We start from the raw sequence: 23,875 nt of genomic DNA on the forward strand, positions 1-23,875 counted from the left end.
ATGACTCCTCCCCGTCTCGACCAATGAGCGGAGCCGCTGCTGCATCTCCTCAGCCAATGAGCGACTCTCTCGTTTCCGAGAAGCCGCGGCCGCTGCCGGGCGTTGGGATCGGAGCCGGAGTGGGATCGGGGGCTGCAATGGGGGCGATGGGCGCAGGTCGCCGCCTCCTCCTCTCTCTGAGCCCCGAGAGCCGGCGCTGCGCTGCGGGGATGGGTCTGATGGCGGCTTCAGCGCTGGGTACGGGGCGGGGGGAGTGGGGGTGGCATCGCAGTGGGATTGGGATTTGAATGAGGATGGGGTTGTGGTGGGGCTGGGGGTAAGGATAGGGATGGGGATGGGGATGGGATGGAGATAACCATGGAATGGGATGGGGAATGGGATTGGGGTGGGGGTGGGGGTAGGGATAGGGATAGGCTGGGCACTGGGAATGGGGTTGGGATGGAGTGGGAATAGTGTGGGCTGGGAACTGGGATTGAGATTGGGTAGGATGGGGTGGGAATAGGGAGAATGGAAACTGGGGCTGGGTTTGGGATGGGGATGGAATGGGGATCGAGGGCAGGGTGGGAATGGGGGTGTGATGGAGTGAGGATGGAGATGGGATTGGGGTTGGGTTGGGGTGAGGATGGTGATTGAATGGAGATGGTGGGGATTGAATGGAGATGGGTTTGGGGTGGGGTGGGTGGGTGCAGCCCACTAGAGGGCAACGCTGAGCTTTGGAGAGGTTCACCTCCGAGCTTTGGGGGTGCAGCACCAAACTGGGGGTGCAGCACAGAACTTCTGGGGCACCATTCCTTGTTGGGGGGGGGGGTCTCCCCCTTGCCCTGACCCTGCTGTGGTGACAGGTGAGATGGCCGTCCCCTACTACATGGGCCGTGCCAGCGACTGGGTGGCCCGTGAGGACGAGCTGGCAGCCATCCTGCCCATGGTGCTGCTGGGTCTCAGCAGGTATTGCCACATAGAGGGGTGGGGGGGGATGCGATGTGGGCAGGGGGGCAGCGTGGGACCCCCTGACACCTGAATGCCATCACAGCGCCGTCACCGAGCTGGTGTGTGATGTGATCTTCGTGGGGACGCTGAGCCGCACGCAGAGCCGCCTGCAGCGCCGTGTCTTCGCCGCCGTCCTGCGGCAGGACATCACCGAGCTGCGAGCTGATGGGGCCGGTGAGGGGCCAGCGGGCTTTGGGGGGGGGATATGGGGAGGGAAAAGGGACAGGGGTGGCACTGATGGTGCTGTCACCCTGCAGGGGATGTGGCCACACGGGTGACGTGGGATGCAGAGGACGTGCGCGAGGCGCTGGGTGAAGCACTGAGCCTCCTGCTGTGGTATCTGGCACGCGGCATCTGCCTCTTTGCCACCATGGCCTGGTTGTCCCCACGCATGGCAATGCTCACCGTGCTGCTGCTGCCCCTGCTGCTGGCCCTACCCAGGGCTATGGGGCACTTCAGGCAGGTATGGGCTGCTGGCTGTGCCCCCACGTGGCTGTTGTCCCATTCATGTGCCCGCTGGCCCCTCTATGTGCCCAATGTCACCACCATCTACTCATTGTCCTCTCCATGTGCCCGCTGGCCCCTCCATGTACCCACCATCCTCCTGCCTGTTGTCCCCTCCACGTGCCCCCTGTCCCTTCCATGTGCCCACCACCCCTGCCACGTGCTCACTATCCCCTGTGTTTGACCATTATCCCTTCCATACAGGTACTGTCCTCTGCGTGCCCCCACTGTCACCTTCACGTGCCCACCATCCCCATTATGTCCCCTCCATTTCCTCCATGCATTCTCAGTCCCCTCCATACCTTCACTGTCCCCTCCCCCAGCCCCCATTCCTCTCCCACCCACCCAACAGTGACACTGCTGTCCCCAGACCCTGGCACCACAGATGCAGAAGGCTCAGGCCCAGGCCAGCAAGGTGGCAGTGGAGACCTTCCAGGCCATGGCCACTGTGCGTAGCTTTGCCAATGAGGATGGGGTGGCTGAGTGTTACCGGCAGCGCCTGCAGCAGAGCCACAGCCTGGAGAAGAAGGATGTGGTCTTCTATATTGTCAACCTCTGGACCAGCGGTGTATGGGATGGGGCGGTTCAGTTGGATGGGGATGTGATGGGATGGGACTGGGGGGACATGGGGACATGACAGGATAGGGATGGGGGACATGGGGACATGATTGGATGGGGGCTGGGGGACATGGGGACATGACAGGATAGGGATGGGGGACATGGGGACATGATGGGATGGGGGTTGGGGGACATGGGGACATGACAGGATAGGGATGGGGGACATGATGGCATTGAGACGTGAGGAGATTGGGACATGATGCTGAGGGGCTGGGGTCCATGATGGAGGCAGGGTATGGGGATATGATGGAATGGGGATTGTGGAACATGGATGTGATGGCATGGGGACATCAGGATGTGGCAGGCACAGCAGTAGAGGAGTGGTGGGGCAGGAGGGTGCAGTGATGTGGGAATGGGGTGGCACAGGGGCTCCAGAACATGATGGCATGAGGGGATGGATAGCACAGCTGTGGGGCATTGGGACATGGAGGACACTGACAGCAGGGCAAGGTGAGAGAGTAGGGCTGGGAACTCAGTGTATCATTGGGAAGGTGTCCCCTGGTGACCTCATGGCATCTTCAGTTCTCAGCACTGGCTCTGAAGATGGGGATCCTCTACTATGGGGGGCAGCTGGTGGCCGCAGGGACCGTCAGCACCGGGGACCTCGTCACCTTCCTTCTCTACCAGATGCAGTTCACTGATGTTGTGGAGGTGAGCCCAAGGGGATGCCCATGTCCCCACATCCCCATGTCCCCATGCCACATCCTCTTATCTCCTGGCTGTATCACCATGCTGTCCCCAGGTCCTGCTCCGTTATTACCCCACACTGACAAAGGCCGTGGGCTCTTCAGAGAAGATCTTTGAGTTCCTGGACCGGGAGCCCAAGGTAGCACTCTCGGGGACAATGGCACCCAGTGAGCTGCAGGGCCACCTCCAGCTGGAGGACGTCTGGTTCTCCTACCCTGGGCACCAGGAGCCCGTCCTCAAGGTGGGCACAGGGACAGAGCCAGGGGACACAGGGATGTGGTGGGACAGCGTGACAGGTGTGGGGACACAGCAGGGTGATGAACATGATGGGTGTGAGGAAATGAAGCAAAGAGGTGCAAGGAGGGGGTGGTTTGGGGACGTGGCATTGAGGGCGCAGGGACATGGCAGGGGTGGGTATGTGGCATGGGGACAAGATGAGTGACAGAGACATGGTGGGGAGAGCATGGGTGTATAGATGTGGTCCCAGAGGCATGGGAACAAAACAAGGGACTGGGGGGGGAGGGGGAAAAGGGGACAGAAGGACACAGCAGGAAGGCCATGGGGCCGTGGAGGGGTGGGTACAGGGACACCATGGGTGTGACATCCATGTCCCCAGGGTGTATCGCTGGAGCTTCACCCTGGGGAGGTGCTGGCCCTGCTGGGACCCCCAGGCTCAGGGAAGAGCACTCTGGTGGCCCTCGTGTCCCGCCTGCACCAGCCCACAGCCGGACGCCTGCTGCTGGATGGACACCCCCTCCCCACCTACCAGCACTCCTACCTGTGCCGCCAGGTGAGCCACCGCACGTCCCCACGGCTCCTGGTTGTCCCTGTGGGTCGCCGGGTGTTCTTGCATATCAGCAGCCATCCCCGTTGGGTCACCAGATGTCTGGGTCCACAGGCATCACCACATTCCCCACCATATCCCCGCTGGATCCATCCCCAGCTGGCCCCGATCCATCCCCAGCCACCCCCACCCCCTCCACAGCTGCATCCCCGCCGTGTCCCCAGCTGTCCCCTCTCCTGCAGGTGGCGGTCGTCCCCCAGGAGCCGCTGCTCTTTGCCCGCTCCCTCCACGCCAACATCTCCTATGGGTCGGAGGGCTGCAGCCGGGCTCAGGTGACAGCGGCCGCCCGCCGGGTGGGAGCCCACAACTTCATCACCCGCCTGCCCCAAGGCTACGACACAGGTACGGCATCCCCGCTCCGTTCCTGGTCCCCTCTGGGGTCCCCTCCCATCCTGACCCCCTTGTCCCCGCAGAGGTGGGCGAGTTGGGGGGCCAGCTCTCCGGGGGACAGAGGCAGGCGGTGGCCATTGCCCGTGCGCTGCTGCGGGACCCCCGTATCCTCATCCTGGACGAGCACACCAGCGCCCTGGACGCTGAGAGCCAGCAGCAGGTGGGATGTCCCCTACGTCCCCGTGTCCCCACATACCACTCAGCCCTGCGTTCCCTCCGTCTGCGCCCCCACTCGTGGTGTCCCCTCGGTCCCTGGCTGTGGCTGTGGCCATCCCCCAGGCGACCGTTTCTCCTCCCGCAGGTGGAGCAGGAAATGCTGGCAGCCAGAGGGACGGGGCGTGCAGTGCTGATGGTGACGGGGCGGGCAGCCCTGGCGGCGCGGGCACAACGGGTGGCTGTGCTGGAGGGGGGAGAGGTGCGCCAGCAGGGACCCCCCGACGAGGTGCTGCGCCCCGGCAGCCGCACGTGGAACCTTCTGCAGGACTGGGGACAAGAGGGAGCAACGGGGGAGGGGGACAGAGGGAGCAGGGGGGAGGGATAGCGGGAGATCTGGATGGGGACAGCAGGGGGCGGCCACCGTGGAAGGGGGGATGGGGACGCCGCGCGTGTTTGTAGCCGGGACGTCCCGGTGCTGTAAGAAGCGCAGGGAGAGGGAGGGACGCCCGGACCCCCAAGCAGGAAGAGCGGAGCTCCCAATAACAAGCGCTGGGGAAATAAACAAGAGGGCTGGAGGACTCCAGAACAATCATATTTATTTGGGTGTGGGGGCGTCACGGAGCTGGAGGGAGCACAGAAGGGACAGGAGAGCGTGGAGAAGGGTGGGAGGAGGGATGTGGAGTTGGCAAGTTTGTGGGTGAGGATTGGAAAGGCAGCAGAATGAGAGGGGAAATGCTGCAGGACATCCAGTTGGGTGAAGATATGCAGGGAGAGCTGAGAGGAGCACCAAGGAGAACACATTCCAGCATACAGGGATGGCACTGAGAAAACCAAAGCACATCCAGGATGGGGAGCAGACAGCCCATCAGCATGGGGTCACAGAGGGGAGGTGATGAGGGATGGGAAGGACACACTGGGGGCAGAGAGCAGAAGGGGTGTGGGAATCAAATGTTGTTTCTGCATTTAGAATAAGATAAGAATATTTTATTTCAAGATCTCATTATATAAGTGAAGCAATTTGTAGTTATTAGGTAGAAGTCATAGGTACAAAACTGCAGCTCCTGTCCAGCTGTCTGAAATAGAACTACTGATTTTTGGTGCTGGACAAATAAGACCTGAGTAATAAAGGATCCAAAGAGGAGAAGTTAAAATAATTAACAATATACCTGTATAAACCAGCAACAATGTATGTTTTAATGTTTTGTTGTACGCATTGCAAAAGTATGCAAGTCGTGACATACCTAAGGATGTGCCTGAAGAGATATCGGGAAGGACTGGAATCAACCCCACTCCCCGGGCTCTTTGTTTAACAAAGGCCTCTGGGACAGAATGGAAGAAGCTTTGAAGGGAATCAACATATCAATACGATAAGAGCACCGAGACATCTTGGAAACAACAGCAGGATGGCGACAGACTGCACCTGAATTAACAAACTTCAGAATGTAATTAACAAATGCAAATCTCGGGTAAAATTGTAACCTCGAATACCCAACCAAAGGGGAAACGGGAGGGGAAAAGGTATGGGAGACAAGGTATAAATGCTGTAACATCGTGTCCTTAGTTGCGCTTCTGCTATCAGGGCGCCCGCCATTGCAATCGCGAATAAAAACTGCTTTTATCAGAGATACCGTCCTGACCAAAAATTATTAAGGATATTTCCAACAATTTGGGGGCTCGTCCGGGATCATTATCGCTTCTTGGGTTGTTCCCACTGCACTGGACAGGATAAGTGCACTCCGCTGATTTTAGCGGTCCTGTCTGGGTGGTGAGGTGACTTCTCAGGACAGCCGATAGGAAACCGAGATTGTTACAGAAAGGACGGGCTCTGTAAAAGCCAAGGGGCTAGGCAGGCACAGGTGTTAACCCTTGCAGACCCGGAAACTTCGTGCACGGATCAAGGTAAGGGAACTGAATCCTTATCTTGGGTTGAGACTCTTGAATGTGTGTGGCTGAGACGCACTTTTAGTGCGAAGTGAGTGCGGAGTCCCAATCCGCGGTTCCGTTGTCCCGCGAGGGGCGCGGCCGGAGACGGACGAGGCGGCTGTGGTGCTGAAAGCAAGAGTCTCGGGAGGGAGCTGTTGGTGTACGGTACCCTGCGCACTTGACGAAGATGCCAGCAGTACACCCCTATTTAATCCGAGAGTCGGAGCGGGTGCTCCGCATGGATTGGGCCCAAAAATCCGAGAATCGGAGTGTGGTAACTTGTGAGCTGGGTAGTTCACAGTAGCACTCCGGAGGGATGGGCAATAGGAGCTCCATAAAACAGGGTAAAAGGGTCCCTAACACTGTGCTCAAAGATAGCCCCTTGGGAAGATGCTTCAGAATTGGATCTGTTCTAATTGTGGGTTCGAGTCCCACCGGGATTACTGTGCGTGCACGAGGAGAGCTATTTTTACTTCCTCTTAAGGGGTTGGTTGGTAACAAAGTATAGTGAATATTGTCAACGTTAAACTTGGTTTTCCTAGCTGTATTAGCAGGAATTGTTGTGTATTTGGCCATTATTAACATCTCTTATTAGCGCTTGTTACTGTACATTTGAACTAAGTGTTGAACCAACAACTTTGATATTTTCCGAGAAATGTTGTACCTTGAACTGTGTAAAGACCGGTCTTGTGCAGTCTGTGTGAGTGTGGGTGTGAGTGAGACGCAGCCCAACTGCGGGGCGAGTGCGGAGTTGCGACCCGCGATTCTGTCCTGCGAGGGAAACGGCCGCGAAAGGGCTCTATGTTCTATATGTTACGATGTTTTTGTATATGTTGCGATGTTTTTGTCTTATTAATTGTTGTTAATATTGTGGCAACTGTAACGCACATAATAGTGAAGTGCATACGGAGTAGGGTGGTGGAAAGAAAGCCCGCAAAAGGCAAACCACAATTAGTATCGAGACCCTGTTGCTTTTGTTGTAGAGAATACTGCGGTTTAAGGGTGATAAAGATTCAGATTAGGGATACAATAGGGTTGTGTTACCTCCGCTTTAACGTGTTAACTTTACGAAATTTGTTTTGAACCATTGTTCCCCCTTGTTGTGTGTGTACGAATCAATAGAAAGAGTAATGGGGAACTCAAGGGAAAGAGATACCTAAGAGAACTCCCTTAGGATGTATATTGGCATATTGGAGGGATATTGCTGGGAAACCGGGAGGGACTCTAAGCAAGAACAACTTCATCAAATACTGTAATCATTGGTGATTAGTGTATAAGTTGGAGGACAGAGAAAAATGATCCCAAAATCAGGAAAAGAGGATAGGGAAAAGATGTTTAAATGTTGTGTACAGATATGGCCTAGAGAGCCACTACAGGGAAAATCAATATTTTGGCCAAAATATGGATCTGATGAAGATTGGGTTTGTCAGATCTTGAATTTATACGTATATATATATAAGAACAAAACCCCTTTTCGAAGGAGGAATCAGAATATGCTGTCTGTTGGATACAAGAAATCAGCCTGTTACCAGTAAAAAAAGAAAAAAGGTCCAGACCAGGAAGGAGAGGAACTACAAAAGGGAACTAGTCAATGGGACCCTCTAGAGAGTCTCCCCCTCATATAACTCCAATGTTGCACAAAGGGAGACAAAGGGAGACAGGCACTGCCCCAGTAAGAGAAAACGGTAAAGCACATGGGGTCATTTAACAGGAAGGGGGGCATGCTGGGCTCAGGAGAAAATTAAAACAATGTAAAAGGGATATCAAAAATTTTCCTTTCCCAGACAGGTGTACCAGCACCTCAATGTACCCCTTATGGGAGGTCCCACTGGGACAAGGGCAAATATGCTATGTAAACTCCCCACTCACTAGTGGAGAAATTAGAAATTTTAAGAAGGAAATGAAATCTTTATTTGAGGATCCAATAAGAGTAGCAGAACAATTAGATCAATTTCTGGGGCTTTCAAAACTTTGGTCCCACCAGGAGCCTCTGGTAAATATAAAAGTGGGACCTGAGGGGGAAGAAGTTGTGATTTTAGTTGATACTGGGGCAGCTCATTCGTTGCTGGCCCATAAAGTATCAGGACTCAAATTAACAAATGAGGCCTTAAAGTTATCAGGGGGAGAGAGAACCTGGATGACAGTACCAATTTTTGAGAATATTAGTGGATAAAGATGAAATTTGGAATCAAGAAAAACATGAAATAAGGTCATAAAGATAAGGGTGGAACAGCCCAGGGAACTGAACAATATGGATTGCTAAGAAAAAGTTGTATGGTATTAAGGGTGTGGAAACTGAAAAACTGTATTGCTTGATCTGTGGGTTTTGAAGGGAATGGGACAAACTGCTTTGATGGTCTAAGAAAGAGTATTTGCTAATGGCATACAGGAGTATAATTGAGGGTGTGTGGAAGTGTATCTGAAGGTACAAATAGTGGAATTGTGTACAAAGGAAAAAGGGTTAAAGAGAAAGTGTGTTTATCTGTGCTGGTATGAGAGCAACCCCCTGCACTGTCCCCCCCCCCCCCGCAAGAACTCTTGAGTGAGAGAGAGCCGGGGATGGAGACTGTTGCTGTAAACAGCAAAGGGGGAGGTGGAGAGGAAGGGGCAATGGAAGTGAGAACAGCCTTCATGTGCAGAGATGTAGGAAACCTGAAATCCCAGTGTTAGCACTGGACACCTCTGAAGAGAAGGAGGTGAAACTGAAATAGAATGTTAGTAGTTTATGTAACGATGAGAGTTTGGAAAGTGAGAAAGTTTGGGAAAGACACAGGCTGAAGGAGGCAAGGACTGGCAAGGTATAACAGGGATGGCAGGACTGAAGACAGGTGAAGGATAAGAAAACAAAACAAACAAACAACAACAACAAAAACTGTTTGACAAACAGATAGAAAGGGAATTGGTGATAATAACAGCTGTTACTGTGTTGTGCTAAAATAGGGTCGTAGGGCCCAGAGATCCCCTCGGGAAGAGGTGGGGGGGGGGTAGGAGCTTGAAGAGCCCAGGGAGGGCTCTGCCCCCACTGGAAGGAAAGCAGTGTGCAAACTGCAACGGGAAATTGCATTTAGGGAAGCTGGATAAAGAGGTTTATTTTCTGGTGGATATGGTATTCTTCTTACCACTCATAGATGGCTTTATAACAGTAGTAGAAGTTACTGCCCAACAAGAAAATGTTTTTTTAATTAAGTAAATATAAGCTAGGAAAGCAAGTAGGAATACAGGAGTTCTTGTACCTGCCAGGTTACTCGGCAAGAAATTTAATAAAACTAGAGCTAAGAGTCCAACAATATTGACTGATTAAGAATTGTAAGTTTTAACACAAACTGGGAAAAACAATGTTGTACCCCCAGGAGTCACAGCAATCTGAAATATGATGCACTTAGGGGCGTGGGCATCAGGGGCAAACATGAAGCCCTAAATAGAAATTAAAAGCAAGAGCTTGCCCAGTCAAGGTAAAGCGATGCCCTTTGAGGATATGTAACTGTAGAAGGATAAAAGAAATAATAGATAACTTTTTGGAGTTTGGATTCCAATTTTGCAAAAATTTTAGATAGCAAGTGCAATAGTTTGGTACAAGACTTGAGAGCAAGTAATGGAATTGTTGAATGTGTACATTCAGTGGTAGCAAATCCATGCATTTTATTAACCCAGTTAAGGAATGAATAGGTGGAGTTTACCTTCTGGATTTGAAGGATGTCTCTTCCGCCTGGTTTGGCCAAAGGAAGCCTAAGGTTATTTGCCTTTGAATAAAAAATCCCTAATAGATGGAGAATAGACTCAGTTAATGTGGACAGTGTTACCCAGGATTGTGAGAACAGCTTAATGATTTTTGAGAACTGGTCAACTCGTGAGCCTGAGACCTGGGATCCTCCAGCCCAGGGTGGAACTTTACTGCAGCACCTGGATGCCATAGCAACAAAAGAGAACTGTGTAATGGACTGTGAGTTTGCTGAGTTTCTTGATTTACAGAAAGCACAACTAACTCAACAGCAAGTGACATATTTGGGAGATTACAGCTGGACTTTGAACCTTAAGGACTGCCAGGAAAGAAGCCATCTGCCAAACCCCTGAGCTGCAAATTGCCAAGGAACTCCATACATTCCCAGGAATGACAGAGTGGTGCTGACTGTGGATACTTAGCTATGTACTGATCGTAAAGCTCCAAACAGCTTGATGAAGTGAGTAAGGGATGGCCAGGGTGTCTGAGGGCGGTGGCTGCACTGGTGCTCAATATTCAAGAAGCCTGTAAATCTACATTGGGTCAAAGGATATGGGTTTTAATATTTCATACAGTGTTTACTGTATTGGAGGCAAAAGGGGGACATTGGCTCTCACCCCAAAGATTCCTGAAATACCAGGCCCATCCTGATAGAGCAGGATGATGTAGAAATAATTGTAACTAATATTGTCAACCCAGTATCTTTCCTTAGCGGAACACCTGGAGAACCAGTATCTCCTAACTGCTTTGAAACAACTGAAGCTGCACATTTCAGACGGTCAGTCAGACCTAAAGGACAAACCCCTAGAAGATGTAGAAATTCCTGATTTACTGACAGCTGCAGTTTTGTGAAACAAGGAGACTGTAAGGCAGTTTATGCAGTAATTGCTACTGACCAGGATCCAAGGACTATTAGCACAAACATCATCCTTGAAATCTCCAATTCACCCATTTCAAGCTGGGGACTGGATCCTGATCCAGACGGGGAAGGAGACAAAGCTGCAGCCTGACTGGGAAGGACCATTCCAAGCACTTATAATGACTGAAACAGCTGCGAGGACAGCCGTGAAAGGATGGACTCACTACACACTGGTAAAGGCATCCACTAGCCCTGAGGCGTGGGAACCGTAGCCACAGAAAATCCTTTAAAAGATAAGAGTTAGAAGGAAATAATGAAAAGTTTTTTTATATATGCATTTTTTTAAATTATTATTTTAACTAACCTTTAACTTCTCCTTGAATAAGTGAATAAATTGTATATGTAAGTGGGAGAGTATTATAACCTATATAGAACTAATGCTCACAGAAAGTTTTCCATGTCATGACAAGAAGTTTTTACTGCTGTAACAGAGTGTATCCCATTTATTACCCTGATAATTATCTGGAAAATGTAAAATTTGACAACAATGCAGGGGAGGGACCAACTGATAATTTTGATATGAATAAGGGACTCTCTTGTAGCGTATGGAATGATGTATGGTGGACAACTGCCTACTGAGGCTGGACATATACACCTGGTATATTTGATACTTCGTGAGCACATAAGGGAGTTGTCCAGCCAGATTGCAAACCGTTGCAATGTAACCTGGTAGAAATAACAATTAACAAGACTGACAGCATTTGTAATACCACTTTTGGTCTTGGGATAGATATGCATGGAAAGGATCCAACAGCGAGATTCCAGATAGCTGTGTGGGATACACTTTGTGAAAATACCCAAATTGTCCAGGATAGGGAAGAGGTTAAAAAGGGGTTAGAAATCTTCCTAGAAACCCTGCAATTGTGACAGCTAAGGAGATAAAAGATCTTAGACAAACATTTGAAATCAAAACAGAATATGGGGACATTAATGCCTGGGTAGAATGGATTAAGTATACTGTCCAGAGTCTCAACTATAACAATTGCTATGCTTGTGCATCTGGATGGCCCATAGCTCAGATGGTACCCATTCTGCTGGGATGGACCAAGGACCTCAAGGGAATGTGATGCATGATTGCACTGTACCGAGAGAAAACTGCCTGGGGAAACAGAGACTGCTGATCTCTCTCCCTCTTGTTTCCTCCAGTGCTTGATACAGGTGTCAAGATCCCTCCTGCACTCTCTACAGTGGTAGGTAACCATACATCTTGCCTCTCATGGCAGGGTGTGAAGGCTGCCAGGCCTATGGGAAACTTTTCCTTATGCAGTGAGCTCTTGAATGTTACAGAGGATTTAGCAGGAAATTATTCAAGATTGGGAATCTTCAGAGCAGATCTCTGGTGGTACTGTGGGGAAAAGATTTTATGGTCCACCCTACCTTCTAACTGGGGAAGCACCTGTGCACTTGTTCAATTAGTTATACCGTTCACCCTGGCATTTGAAAAAGGAATATCCAAAGATTCTGGAAGAACCAAAAGGAGTTTAGGGTTATAATTTGATGATGCAATATATATATATTCAGTCGGGGTACCAAGAGGTGTCCCTGATGAATTTAAGGCAAGAAATCAAATTGCGGCAGGATTTGAGTCACTGTTTTGGTGGGTGGACAATCAACAAGAATATTAGAGGAGATGGTTAATGAAGGAAGTGATGAATAGGAAGAGGTCTACAAGATAACGCCTTAAAGAAAAAGCAAAACTTGCAGAAATCAACAGTGTATAAAGAAGAAAAGGGGGGATTGTGGGAATCAAATGTTGTTTCTGCATTTAGAATAAGATAAGAATATTTTATTTCAAGATCTCATTATATAAGTGAAGTAATTTGTAGTTATTAGGTAGAAGTCATAGGTACAAAACTGCAGCTCCTGTCCAGCTGTCTGAAATAGAACTACTGATTTTTGGTGCTGGACAAATAAGACCTGAGTAATAAAGGATGCAAAGAGGAGAAGTTAAAATAATTAACAATATACCTGTATAAACCAGCAACAATGTATGTTTTAATGTTTTGTTGTACGCATTGCAAAAGTATGCAAGTCGTGACATACCTAAGGATGTGCCTGAAGAGATATCGGGAAGGACTGGAATCAACCCCACTCCCCGGGCTCTTTGTTTAACAAAGGCCTCTGGGACAGAATGGAAGAAGCTTTGAAGGGAATCAACATATCAATACGATAAGAGCACCGAGACATCTTGGAAACAAAAACAGCAGGATGGTGACTGACTGGCACCAGAATGTAATTAACAAATGCAAACCTCGGGTAAAATTGTAACCTGGAATACCCAACCAAAGGGGAAAGGGGAGGGGAAAACATATGGGAGACAAGGTATAAAAACTGTAACATCGTGTCCTTAGTTGCGCTTCTGCTATCAGGGCGCCCGCCATTGCAATCGCGAATAAAAACTGCTTTTATCAGAGATACCGTCCTGACCAAAAATTATTGAGGATATTTCCAACAGTGAGGCCCCTTTTCCCTTTCTGTGGCAAAATGTTCCCCTTTCAGCTACTATGGAGTCCTTCTTCACTATTCAATTCCCCCCTTTTCTTTAATCTAGCAGGGCTAGATTACACCGTCATTGCGGTGTGGAAGTACCGCATGGAGTGGAGCTCTGAAGGGCCGGAGCGCAGCGGGGCCGTGAGCCGCGGGTGGGGGTCCCACGGGCACAGCCCCGGGGTGGGGTTACGGGGACGGAGGGGTCCCGGTCCGGCCGCACTCACCGCCCGCCGCCCCGCACACGGCGCACAGCAGCAGCCCCAGCATCCCGCACAGCCACAGCGCTGCGCTCCGGGAACTGCCGCATCTCGACCCGCTCCTTCAGCTTTTGGGACTTCCCGGACCCTCCCCGCACTCCCATTGGCTCCTCCGCCTCCGCCTCACTAATGGTGAACGGGAGCGTGCGTGACGTCTCCGGGCGCCAGGCAGAATGAGCTCCCGCAGGTTGTGAAGCGAAACCGAAACCCATATGGAGACACCACCCTGATCCCAAAAGCCCACGGAGACACCAAGAGAGGCTGCAGAGTGTCTTTAATGGCAGCACCACGGCTCAGGGTCGGGGATGGGGACACGCAGGGACAGCTGGTGACAGAAGGTGTCCATCAGATGCTGCCTGCGGGGACGTGGGGTGAGAGATGGGGTCACTCAGCCCTCACTGATGGCAGTGGGGACAGGGTCAGGTTGGGGACGCTGTTACCTGAAGGGTAGTTGTGACCAGGAAGCGGGGTGTAACCTGTTGGGGAAATAGGAGGGGGGTGAGTGGGGTTCTTATCCCATAACGACCTACAGAGACCCCATAGATCCATAGGGACACATAGAGACCAATAGAGGCAGATACAGAGACCCCACACCGACCCATAGGACCCAACAGAGACCCCAGAGGGACACATAAGAACCCACTGAGTAAAGAAAGATCCACAACAAGCCATAGAGACCCATAGGAATCCCACAGAGACCCCCTTAGAGGTCCATGCAGTCCTTCAGTGTCCCTCCCAAGCACCCACCTGGGCAGGGGGTTGGGACCACCAGTAGTAGACAGGCAGGTGATGTACAATGAGAACCTCTTCAGGGGGCAATAAAGGTTTACAGCACACAGCAATGGTGTGACAGGATGACAATGTGACAGCGTGAGAATGGGGATGGGGGAACTGTAGGACATGGGGAGCTGCAATGGGGGAGGCTGAGTGGTGACCAGCTGTACACACAGCCATAACTGAACTGCCAGCCTCACATGTGTTGGCTTCCAGAAATCAAGTATTTACAATCAGCTCAATGACTGATAACGCCCCCAATGGCAGCGACTGCCTGAGGGCCCCTTAATGGCATCACACGTCACAGCAGGAGGAGGGGAGTAATGCAGCTGTGGCATGCAGCTCCTACTTCTCACATTGCTGCTGTATCCCTGTTGATAACTGCAAGGCAGGGCTGCACCCCCCCATCCCCCATCCTTGGTGCCACATTTGGTCCAAAGTACCAGAAGAATTCTGCTCCCTCCCACCCCCACGGTGTCAATAAGTTGATTGAAAGGATTCAAGTCAAAAACAAAAGCAGACACAAACCAAACTCAACAGCTGGCAGAACTCCTGGATCCGTTAGAAAAGCATCACCCTGGGGTATCCAACCAAAAAGAAAAGGTTTTTATTGTGTTTTTATACTATATACTATAAGACTCCGCAGTTCAACTGTCAATCATCTCATCAAGTTCAAGAAGGAGCTCATCCACATCCTTCCCTGGGTCCAAGCCAATTTCTGCTTCCAGGTTCCCTCCTGAGATTTCCCCCATGAACTTTTCCAAGTCATCTTCTACAGATAAGGGGGTCTTCCCAGCCCCAGTGGAGCTCAGCTGCTGCGCTTTGGCCACCGATTGGGAAGAACCTGAAGCTGAACTCGAGTCCTCCGACTGCTCCACAGAGTCTGCTTGGCTTCCCAGCTGCAGTTCCAGGCTTGGGAGAACAAGGAGTAGAACAATCAGCGCACAACATCTCTTAACTGGAGGTACTTATTATTCCTGTGTTGGATTTGGGCATTCTTGAGCCCAACCCCCTGATCCTTCCCACACACCAAAGAGTTTCTGGCTGACGGCAAGACAAAGTGCTTAAGCAAAAGAAGTTGTGCTCCTCACCTGCTGGGGGGTTTCTCTGTGCCAGGCTTGGTGAGCAGGCTGACCTCCGGCAGGGCTGGAGCAGCAGCCTGGCAAGAAGGAAGACAAAGTCAAGGATTCCTCAGGAGATCCTTCCTCTGCAGCGCTTCTCCTTCAGCACTGCTGAGCCTGAACCCAACATGGGGGGCCAAGGGGCTCCTGAAGGACGTCAGCAACCACGGGAAGGCTGCAGAGCACCTCAGCTCTTTGCAACAACGCAGCAGGAATGGACCAATCCCTTCACGCCACACAGGAATCCCAGGGCTGCAGAGCATTGTGCACACACTGCCATTCAGCCAGCATCCTGCACACAGCCACTGCTTTGCAAGGAAACCTGCACAACCTTTCAGTTCTCCACCATTTCTGCAGCACTTGCATCTCAGGCTGAGCCTGACCAGGACAGCACTGACGCTTCCTCCCCTCCTTACCAAAGCTGCTTTTTTAGCTGGAGGCTCCTCATCTTCAGTGCTACTCAGGGCTTTCTCCTGCTTGATTTCTTCCAAGCTTTTCATACGCACTTCTTCCAATGCCTTGATTGGACGCGCTGGCTCTTCCAGTTTCACTTGGCCAGGCACAGATGGACGGACAATTCTCCGCTTCTTGCGCTCACCCTCAGCTCTCTTCTCAGGCAGCAGCTCTTCTCCTTTTGGCTTCTCTTCTTCCAGCCCTTTGTGTTTCCTTTCAGCCAGGGCTTCCCACAAGGTTTGCATGGGAACTGCAGGGGAAGGCCTCAGCCCGGAGCTGGGATCCTCCACCTTACAGCACCCTTCTGCCTGGGGGGCAGCTGGGCTTTCTCCTCGCTGATGAGCTCTCTCAAGACGGATCTCTTCCAGAGTTTTCACGTGGATCTCCCCTGCTGGCTTGGCACCCTTCTCTGTCAGCAGCAAGAAAGGAGAAGCGCAAGGATGTCATACCTGCTTATGATCTGTCTGAGCACTAGTACGGCCCTGTCTCTCCTTCAGAGACTTCACGCCTTGAACCACAGAGCAGAGCAAAGCAGGGATGCTGCAGCAATGCCAGCTCTGTGCTCCCGTTTCCAAACGGGGCAGGAAAAAGAAGTTCAGATCCCAGGGATGAAGAGCTCAGCAAGCACGCAAAGAGAACGCTGCCAGGAAAGAAGAAGCAGAAAGCCTAGAGAATCTGTGCAGCAAACACAGACGACCATTTACCTCTCCTTGCTGCTCTGCCAACCTTGATCCTCTTCCCCAGCCTTTCTGCAAGGCTGCGCTTCAGCGGAAGGCCGCTGACATCAGCTACAGAGAGAAAACAACAGCATTCCTCAGCTCATTTCTTGGGAGAAAGGTTTCTACAACAGTCAACCACAAACTTGGTTTCTTCCAAGGGGATGTTCTCAGATTCACCTTTCAGCTGCTACACTTGTGTGCCACTTGGAGTCATCACAGACCCACCACACACTTTCCTCCCTCCTCCTTCAGCACTGCCCTCCCATTGACGTGCAGGCAGCCAAACAACAGCTCACAAGCAGCCCTTACCTACAGAGGATTTCCGTTTTCCAGGTTTCTCAGCAGGATTCAATCGAACCACGAGCCCTAAAACAAAGGAAAACAAAGGGCTTCTTTGACAGAAACTAGCAGCCAACAGAATGACTGTCCTGTCAGCTCATTGCCCACCCAACAAACAGACACCCAAAGGACACCACTTGGACAGCAGCACCAGCAGACTAACATGGCCCAACTACCTTGACTGTTATTGATCCCTTCCACTTAGGAGCCACCAAATGCAAACAAAGGTACTCAGCATTACCCGGCTTTGCAGACAGCGTCACAGTTCTGACCACTGTCCGCACCTTCTCCTCTGGCACAGGAACAGCCCGAGATTGGAGCAGATGAGCAGGAACTCCTGAAGGCCCTTCTGATCCAAGGGAACAAACAGACAGTGTTTACAACCAGGAAAAGAAAAGCCACTGCCAACAACAAAAACCAACCTGACAGAACCGTCACAAAGACCAAAGCGCATTTGTTACTCATCGCTGTCCAAGATGCAACAACCACTGCACGTCCATAAGAGAGGTGACTAACTGGCCTCCAATTTGCTCTTGCAGTTCCCATCTAGAAGAGCAGCTGTCTGGATCTCAAACACCACGTTGCATGCTGAAGTAGCTCGATACCCCCAGCTAAAAATCCAAGTCTATCTCTCATGTAGCTCCCAGCCACCAGCAACTGCTGCTCCAAAACCAGCAGTGCAAGATCAAGGTTCCCTTCTGTGAACGGCTCTATTCCCCAACACAGTGCCAGCTATCTGGCTATGATCAGAAGGATCACAAAGTAGGGCACATGAACTCACCGCTTGGTTGTTTTCTTTTGTCCTTTTGCTTCTTCCCTTTGATTCCTTCAGGTGTTTTGATTCCAGCATTCAAAGTGTCATCTGGGAACACAGAGCAGTGAATGAGACTGAGGGACAGAGGCACACGCTGAGGACCACAGCTCTGCAAACTGCCTCCTGCTCAGAAGCAGCCATAAGAAACCCTGTCAGCAACCCTACGTTCTGTTGTGTCGGTACAATGAATTGCTTTAGAGTGAATTGGCAAGTTCTTCTGATTCATCCTGGAATACCTTGTTTGGTATCAGCATTCGATTTCCCAGTGGAAATGATCTGCAATCCATCCTGCTTTTCTTCAGCTGGTTGCTGGACAGCTGGTTTTGTTTCTTCTCCCTTCTCAGCAAGCTGGTCTGGAGAGGGAAAGAAACAATCAGCCTCTTCAGTTACGCAGTAGGAATTCAATCAGATTTCCCACCTGTATGGAGCTCATACAATGACACTTCAGCCCACAGTTCATATTCTTAAGTACAAACCTAGTGATTACAGATGGGTTCCTTATTTCAACAGCCGTCCTTACCTGGTAAACCCACAGAAGCAGTCTAAGATTCCAACCATAAGATCAAAAGCCACGTTCAAGATCCAAAGCGACAGCAACCACACTCACCATCAGCATCACCATCTGCAGCATTGATTCCAGCTGCAGGATGTGTAGGGCTTGGGACATCCTTGGCGTTGTCCCCTTCCATCAATGCCCTCAACTGTGGAGAGGGATTGGACTGCACGGAAAGCTTGCTCTGCTGCAGTGTTGGCTGAGCTGCCTTCAGATCGTCACCTGCAGACTCTGCTGGACTTGGCAGCGCAGCTACAGGAAGGAAAGGATCATCAGGAATGGAAAACTTGGATCCTAAGTGAACTCTCAGAAGCACCCAAAGTTCAGCTGGGCACCCATCTATCAGCTCACCATGAACGTTCCCTGGCACTCTTGACCACACTACACCCACCTGTGAGCAATAGAGTTCATCTTTCGTCCCTAACCAAGACCAACTCACTTTGGCTGGGTGGTAAGAAAAGCCCATTGAGGTGCCGTCCCTTGGTGTGATGAAAGGCACAGTTGGATTTCTGGCAGCCTCCTGGCTGGTTCTCCCAGTAGCAGGGAATCTCACTGCGTTTTTTCTGAGGACGGAAAGGAAGAAAAGCTGCTGGTCATGCGGACCTCAGATTTGCAAAGGGAGACTGAGCTGCAGATGATGCCAGTGAGCAGACTGCCACAAAGCAGCACTCCAACACCACTCTGAAGCGTGCGCAGGCTGGGAGCACCGGGCTCACTCAGCTTTCCTAGCATGCTGTGGGTGAGGACACCAGTTGAGAAGGGCTTCAACTAACACACCTTGCAGAATGCCTGTCTGATGCATGTGCTTCTTTAGCAGCTGTGGACAGAACACTGTTGGGATCTACTACAGGAATGTCCTGCTCTGATTTACCAATGCCATTGAGCTCTCTTCCCTCTGCTTCCTCCCAGCCCCCTCTTCACAAAAGGAACCATCCTCATCTCAAAGCCAATGAAGCTAATCTGCACAAGCCCATTCAGCCCAGCTGAAACAATGAGAAGTGGGTTTGGTGATGAACTCTGAGCAGCCAACACTCACCTGGATCTTCATGTGCCTGAACCTGCAGACCTTCCTGAAGCAGCGGCCCTCCTTCCACAGCGTGCAGATGGTTTCATTGCCCAAAGCAGCTTCACAGTGCCGGAAGCGACAGTTGTCTCCCTGGAACCCAATGGAAACACAGAGAGGAAAATGCAATAGTACAACCTGAGAACTGGCCGTGCTTTGAGCTCATTTGTAGCCAGTTGCCCTGTTGCGCAATGCAATGAGTTATTCAGTTTGCCCAAGATCAGTAATGCTTCTACCTATTGCACCCCGTCCTCTGAACTGAAGAACTGAAAGAAATGAAGGAAACAACCCAAGCAGACCTTGTTACAAGTGGAATAGAAGTAGAAATAGCAATCCTCTCCTTTCTTCGACATGCTGGACGAGCTCCCAGAAGCAGTTCTGCTCTCGGGGATCTCTGTGCAGCTCTTCCTCTGCTCTCTCAAAGAGCTGGCTCGTGCTTCCTTGCACTGAGCGTCTTCTACTGCCTTGATCAGTGAAATCTTCTGTTGAAAAGGAACCCTGAGCAAAACAGCAACAAGCAGAAAAGAATGAGGAATGCCCACCCATCTTCCCAGTTTTCTCCTGTTCGTTCCATCAGTCTCTCAGGAGCAGTTGTTTCCAAACATTGCCCTCCTCAACACTGGTCAAACTAGAGGAACATCAGCCTGACTCAGCACGGAGCCCCTGGGGGTGCACGGCTGCAAGGCCTCCAATGGAGCCCCTCCAACTGGATGGCAAAGTTTCCTTCCCTCCTCCAATCCCGATAGAAATGCTGCCTTGTTACCTTTAGTACCTTCCCATCAGATTCCTCTCTGGCACATTCCTATGCTCCTAACAACCTCAGTGCTGCCCAGCACAGACGCCGGGCACCAACACGGCTCTGGACTCTGCACCGTGGAACACCCACCCAGCTCAGCACTTCTGTTCTGCTCACAATGGGAAGGGTTCTGGAATCGGGAGCATCAAGTGCACTAGAAATACCTCACGTCCCTCCGTTCCTTACGAGCCCTTCCCTTTGGAAACAAGAGAACCCCAGACACATCTGTTAGCACAGCTACACAAATGCTAACCAGAAACCAAGCACGGAGCCCTGAGAGCTACAGCTCTTGGCACCTAGCAGTGCCATGAAGGGTTGGAAAGGCAGCGCCCCATTGTGCTGAGGGCCAAGAGCCGGTTCAGACAACAGAAGCATTTGTCCACATTTCTGACATGAAGGCTGTCGCCTCCCGATCCGGCCACAAGTCAAGGCTGCCGAGTGCAATACCGTGCCTCCACACACGGGGAGCAGACGGGACTCACACACAGTGTGTAACGCTGAAAGGACCAGTTTAATGCCGTGCCACAAACCGTATATGCTGGTACATGTGACCGCCCCTATCACATACCCGTGACCTCCCTTACTCCAGCCCTGGTGCAGGCAGGCACCACCTACCCAATACCCAACAGGGGGGAAGCACAGCTCAGCCCAAATTGGGATGAACTTTCCAGCCATGTCTTCATGCCAAAGCGGTGCAGATAGCACAGGGAGTGCAAAGGGGAGGAGGAGAGCAGCATTGTGTGATGGAGCGATGAGCAAAGAGTGAGGGGTGGGAGGAGGAGGGATGAGGGGAGGGTGGGGGGTAATCAGCAGGGCGACACATCTGCACCCAGAGGATCCAAACCCGGTCACAGACCCCTCACCCACCCCATCCCTAAGCAGGTCCAAGAGCGCACTGCAAACAGGCTGAGCAGTGCATCGCTGTGGGTCTTTCTATCATTGGAAGAGGTGCATGCAGAGTTCTGCTGTCGGCATAGGAAGCTGAAGGATATGAGAGAGGATGGGGCTGTGTCCATCACTGACCCCAAACGCTCGTTTGGCCAGTTGGCCCCTACCAGGCTGAAACACAGCACTCAGAGGGTGGGGTTGCTCCCTGTGTGGAAGTGAAGAGATGGATTCTGATAGGCCCGTGTTCACATCCCAGCCCTCAGCTCCCTGAAGAGTCCCAGCTCAGCCCCAGTGCAAGATCACAGGAAGCACAGGGACCCCTCCCAACCCTCAGCCCCACACCACACCTGTGCATGAGCTGCTGGATCCACCATCCTGGCCTGTAAGAGAAGAAGAGACATGAGCCCCAGCCCTGTGCTCACTGTGGGGCATGGAGCAGCCCCAAGAACCAGGAAGGGGAACCCTGGGAGAAAGTGGGGACCCCAACGCTGCCCTGACACCAGGCAGAGGTGGGGGACAGCGCTGCCCTCATCACTCACAGTGCGCCATGTTGTAGCCTTCCTCCTTCTTCCCTGCAGACAGAGAGATGCATCAGCACAGGTTCACATCACAGCCAGGCTGGGGGCTCCCGATGGAGCCTCAAATCCCCCCAATGCCCCCACTGTCCTACAGCCCTCCACTTTTACCTGCATGGTGTCTGTAGATGAAGAATCCAACACCAGCCGCGATGGCTATGACGACAATGGCAACGACCACCCCCACCACGATGAGCACCACGTTGGACTGTGGCCGCTCTGGGGGAAGGCAGGGCCGTCAGCAGGGGAAGGGGCAGCCCGCAGCCCCCCAGCCCCACATCCCCTCACTCACCCCACGAGTAGAGGCCGGGCTGGGGCAGGCTGGCGTGCTCCACGCGGCACTGGTACTTGTCCCCGTCCCCCGGCAGCGCCTCGATGGTGACCCAGGTGTGGTAGGTGCCGTCGCTGTTGGGCACGATGCCCCCCGAGTGGGTGTCCTGGCCCAGCACCGCGCCGTCCTTCACCCAGCTGACGGCGATGGGCCGCGGGTAGAAGCCGTGAGCGCGGCAGGACAAGGTCAGGATCCCGTCGGCCTCCTTCCCCCACACTCGCACCTCGGGTTGCTCTGAAGGTGGGCGGCAGGGAGGGCCGGGCTGAGCTCCCCATGCTGAGCCCCTGACCCTCCTCCAGCCCCACACCATGGTCCCCCCCCTCACCTGTCCTCTCCAGCTCTGCCTTCCCGTGCTCCATGTATCTCCACAGACACTGCACACAGGTTTCCTCCAGGTAATGTTTCATTCTCTCAGCAACACCGTCTTCCTCCCACTCCCTCTTGGTGGGAACTGCCTCTGGAACCGCCACAGTGAACGTCTTCGTGTCTTTGTCAAAGGCAATGAAGTCTCTCCCATCATAGGCATACTGATCATACCCCCGGGTGGTGCCATCCTCGAGGATGTCACAGCCATACATCCGCTGCCATGTGTGAGACCCTGAAACACAGCCGGGCAGGGGGTGAGGGCTCCTCCATCTCCAGGGGTCCCACTGTAGTGGGGATGGGGTTGGGGTCCCCCCGGGTCGCAGCACCCCGAGCTCGGTGGGGCTGTGACGGGCAGCCCCGGGACGGTGCCGCCGGGCAGGACCAGCCCTGGGGGGTGCGGGCGGCACTGCGCCATGGAGCCCCATCCCACAGCACGGAGCCGCGGTGCCGGCCGTGCTCACCGCCGCTCTGGTTGTAGAGCCGTGCTACAGTGACCAGTCTCGCGCGGTTATTCTGCTCATTGTTCTGTGCGATCTTCGTCTGCCCATCCCAGTACTGCTGGTCCATGTTGGCCGCCATCCACTCGGTGCGAGGCACGAACCTCTGTGTGGTGCTGTCGTAGTGCATGAAGATTTCGCCATCCACGTACCCCACAATCACGAACCAGGGCAGCCCGGGGCCGGGATCCGTCATCGCCGTTCTAAAGTACCGCAGGGAATGGAGCTCTGAAGGGCCGGAGCGCAGCGGGGCCGTGAGCCGCGGGTGGGGGTCCCACGGGCACAGCCCCGGGGTGGGGTTACGGGGACGGTGGGGTCCCGGTCCGGCCGCACTCACCGTCCGCCGCCCCGCACACGGCGCACAGCAGCAGCCCCAGCATCCCGCACAGCCACAGCGCTGCGCTCCGAGGACGGACACACCCCGCACCGCTCCTTCAGCTGTTTCGGAGTTTTTCCCTTCCCGCACTCCCATTGGCTCCTCCGCCTCCGCCTCACTAATGGTGAACAGGAGCGTTCGTGTCGTCTCCGGGCGCCAGGCAGAATCCGCTCCCGCAGATAGGGACGAGAAAGCGAAAATGACGGGAGCGGTGCGGAGCCGACCCCAGCCCACCGGGGGCATCCCGGGCTGTGTCCCCACCGGGGCCGCGTCCCTACCCAGGGGAGGGGGCCGATGGCTTCTGTCGGGGGTTTCGGGGATACGAGGGGCGATGGGAAGGCAGGGAGCCATAGTTCGGAGCACGGCCGGGGGGCTGCGATGAACCCCCTCCCCGGGTGCAGGCGTGGGGTGCACGGAGCGATCCTTCCAGCACGGAGCCGTCGGACACGGAGAGGCACTGAGGGCGAGGGAAACCTCTGGGATTTCTGCTCCAACCGGGAGTCAGTGGCTTATCTCAGTTCGTTGTTGTCCCCAGCTTAATGATGGTGACTCATGACCCGTATCCAGGTCACTAAAACGCAGACCCGACAAGAGCCCGGAATATTGAAGCTCTAAAGAGCCGCTTAAGATCGCAACCTGACACCCCCAGTCTGCCTGAGGGTAAGGGAGCAGCTGGTCGCTCTACAGATCGGCCCACAGTGCCGTCGGCTGCCCCGC

At 52.8% G+C, this 23,875-nt stretch overlaps 2 protein-coding genes and 1 pseudogene across 3 annotated transcripts; 1 reads left to right on the forward strand and 2 right to left on the reverse strand.

Moving 5' to 3' along the window:
- The first annotated feature begins 8 nt into the window (after positions 1-8).
- On the forward strand, positions 9-4,586 carry LOC140263048 (antigen peptide transporter 1-like). 2 transcript variants are annotated; one of them, XM_072357779.1, is made up of 11 exons: positions 9-237; positions 843-945; positions 1,031-1,161; positions 1,245-1,450; positions 1,862-2,059; positions 2,632-2,760; positions 2,852-3,037; positions 3,413-3,586; positions 3,823-3,982; positions 4,054-4,190; positions 4,332-4,586. In XM_072357779.1, exons 1-11 carry the CDS (start codon positions 24-26, stop codon positions 4,569-4,571), a joined length of 1,878 nt encoding a protein of 625 aa, XP_072213880.1. In that variant the 5' UTR covers positions 9-23; the 3' UTR covers positions 4,572-4,586. The 2 variants fall into 2 exon arrangements, with proteins under 2 accessions (XP_072213880.1, XP_072213881.1); XM_072357780.1 differs by lacking the exon at positions 2,632-2,760.
- A 10,328-nt stretch (positions 4,587-14,914) lies between these two features.
- Positions 14,915-19,826, reverse strand: LOC140263003 (zinc finger CCCH domain-containing protein 11A-like). The gene is made up of 12 exons (XM_072357735.1): positions 19,629-19,826; positions 19,303-19,422; positions 18,706-18,829; positions 18,315-18,518; positions 17,950-18,066; positions 17,681-17,761; positions 17,141-17,248; positions 16,870-16,926; positions 16,546-16,629; positions 15,805-16,250; positions 15,359-15,426; positions 14,915-15,179 (listed from the first exon to the last, which is right to left on the reverse strand). Exons 1-12 carry the CDS (start codon positions 19,680-19,682, stop codon positions 14,915-14,917), a joined length of 1,728 nt encoding a protein of 575 aa, XP_072213836.1. The 5' UTR covers positions 19,683-19,826.
- A 625-nt stretch (positions 19,827-20,451) lies between these two features.
- LOC140263072 (class I histocompatibility antigen, F10 alpha chain-like) lies at positions 20,452-23,162 on the reverse strand (annotated as a pseudogene).
- Between the last annotated feature and the right edge of the window lie 713 nt (positions 23,163-23,875).

The sequence above is a fragment of the Excalfactoria chinensis genome, chromosome 27, assembly GCF_039878825.1.
Source record: "Excalfactoria chinensis isolate bCotChi1 chromosome 27, bCotChi1.hap2, whole genome shotgun sequence".
Classification (NCBI taxonomy): Eukaryota; Metazoa; Chordata; class Aves; order Galliformes; family Phasianidae; genus Excalfactoria; species Excalfactoria chinensis.

Bases quoted from the DNA above. Each gene is read 5' to 3' on its own strand.
- LOC140263048 (XM_072357779.1), top strand. From the start codon at position 24: ATGAGCGGAGCCGCTGCTGCATCTCCTCAGCCAATGAGCGACTCTCTC. The intron at 1,162-1,244 runs GTGAGGGGCCAG...GTCACCCTGCAG, and splicing joins GCTGCGAGCTGATGGGGCCG to GGGATGTGGCCACACGGGTG. The intron at 3,983-4,053 runs GTACGGCATCCC...TTGTCCCCGCAG, and splicing joins GCCCCAAGGCTACGACACAG to AGGTGGGCGAGTTGGGGGGC.
- LOC140263003 (XM_072357735.1), bottom strand. From the start codon at position 19,682: ATGTCGAAGAAAGGAGAGGATTGCTATTTCTACTTCTATTCCACTTGT. The intron at 19,423-19,628 runs GTCTGCTTGGGT...ATTGGGTTCCAG, and splicing joins TCTATTCCACTTGTAACAAG to GGAGACAACTGTCGCTTCCG. The intron at 18,830-19,302 runs GTGAGTGTTGGC...TTCCGTCCTCAG, and splicing joins TCAGGCACATGAAGATCCAG to AAAAAACGCAGTGAGATTCC.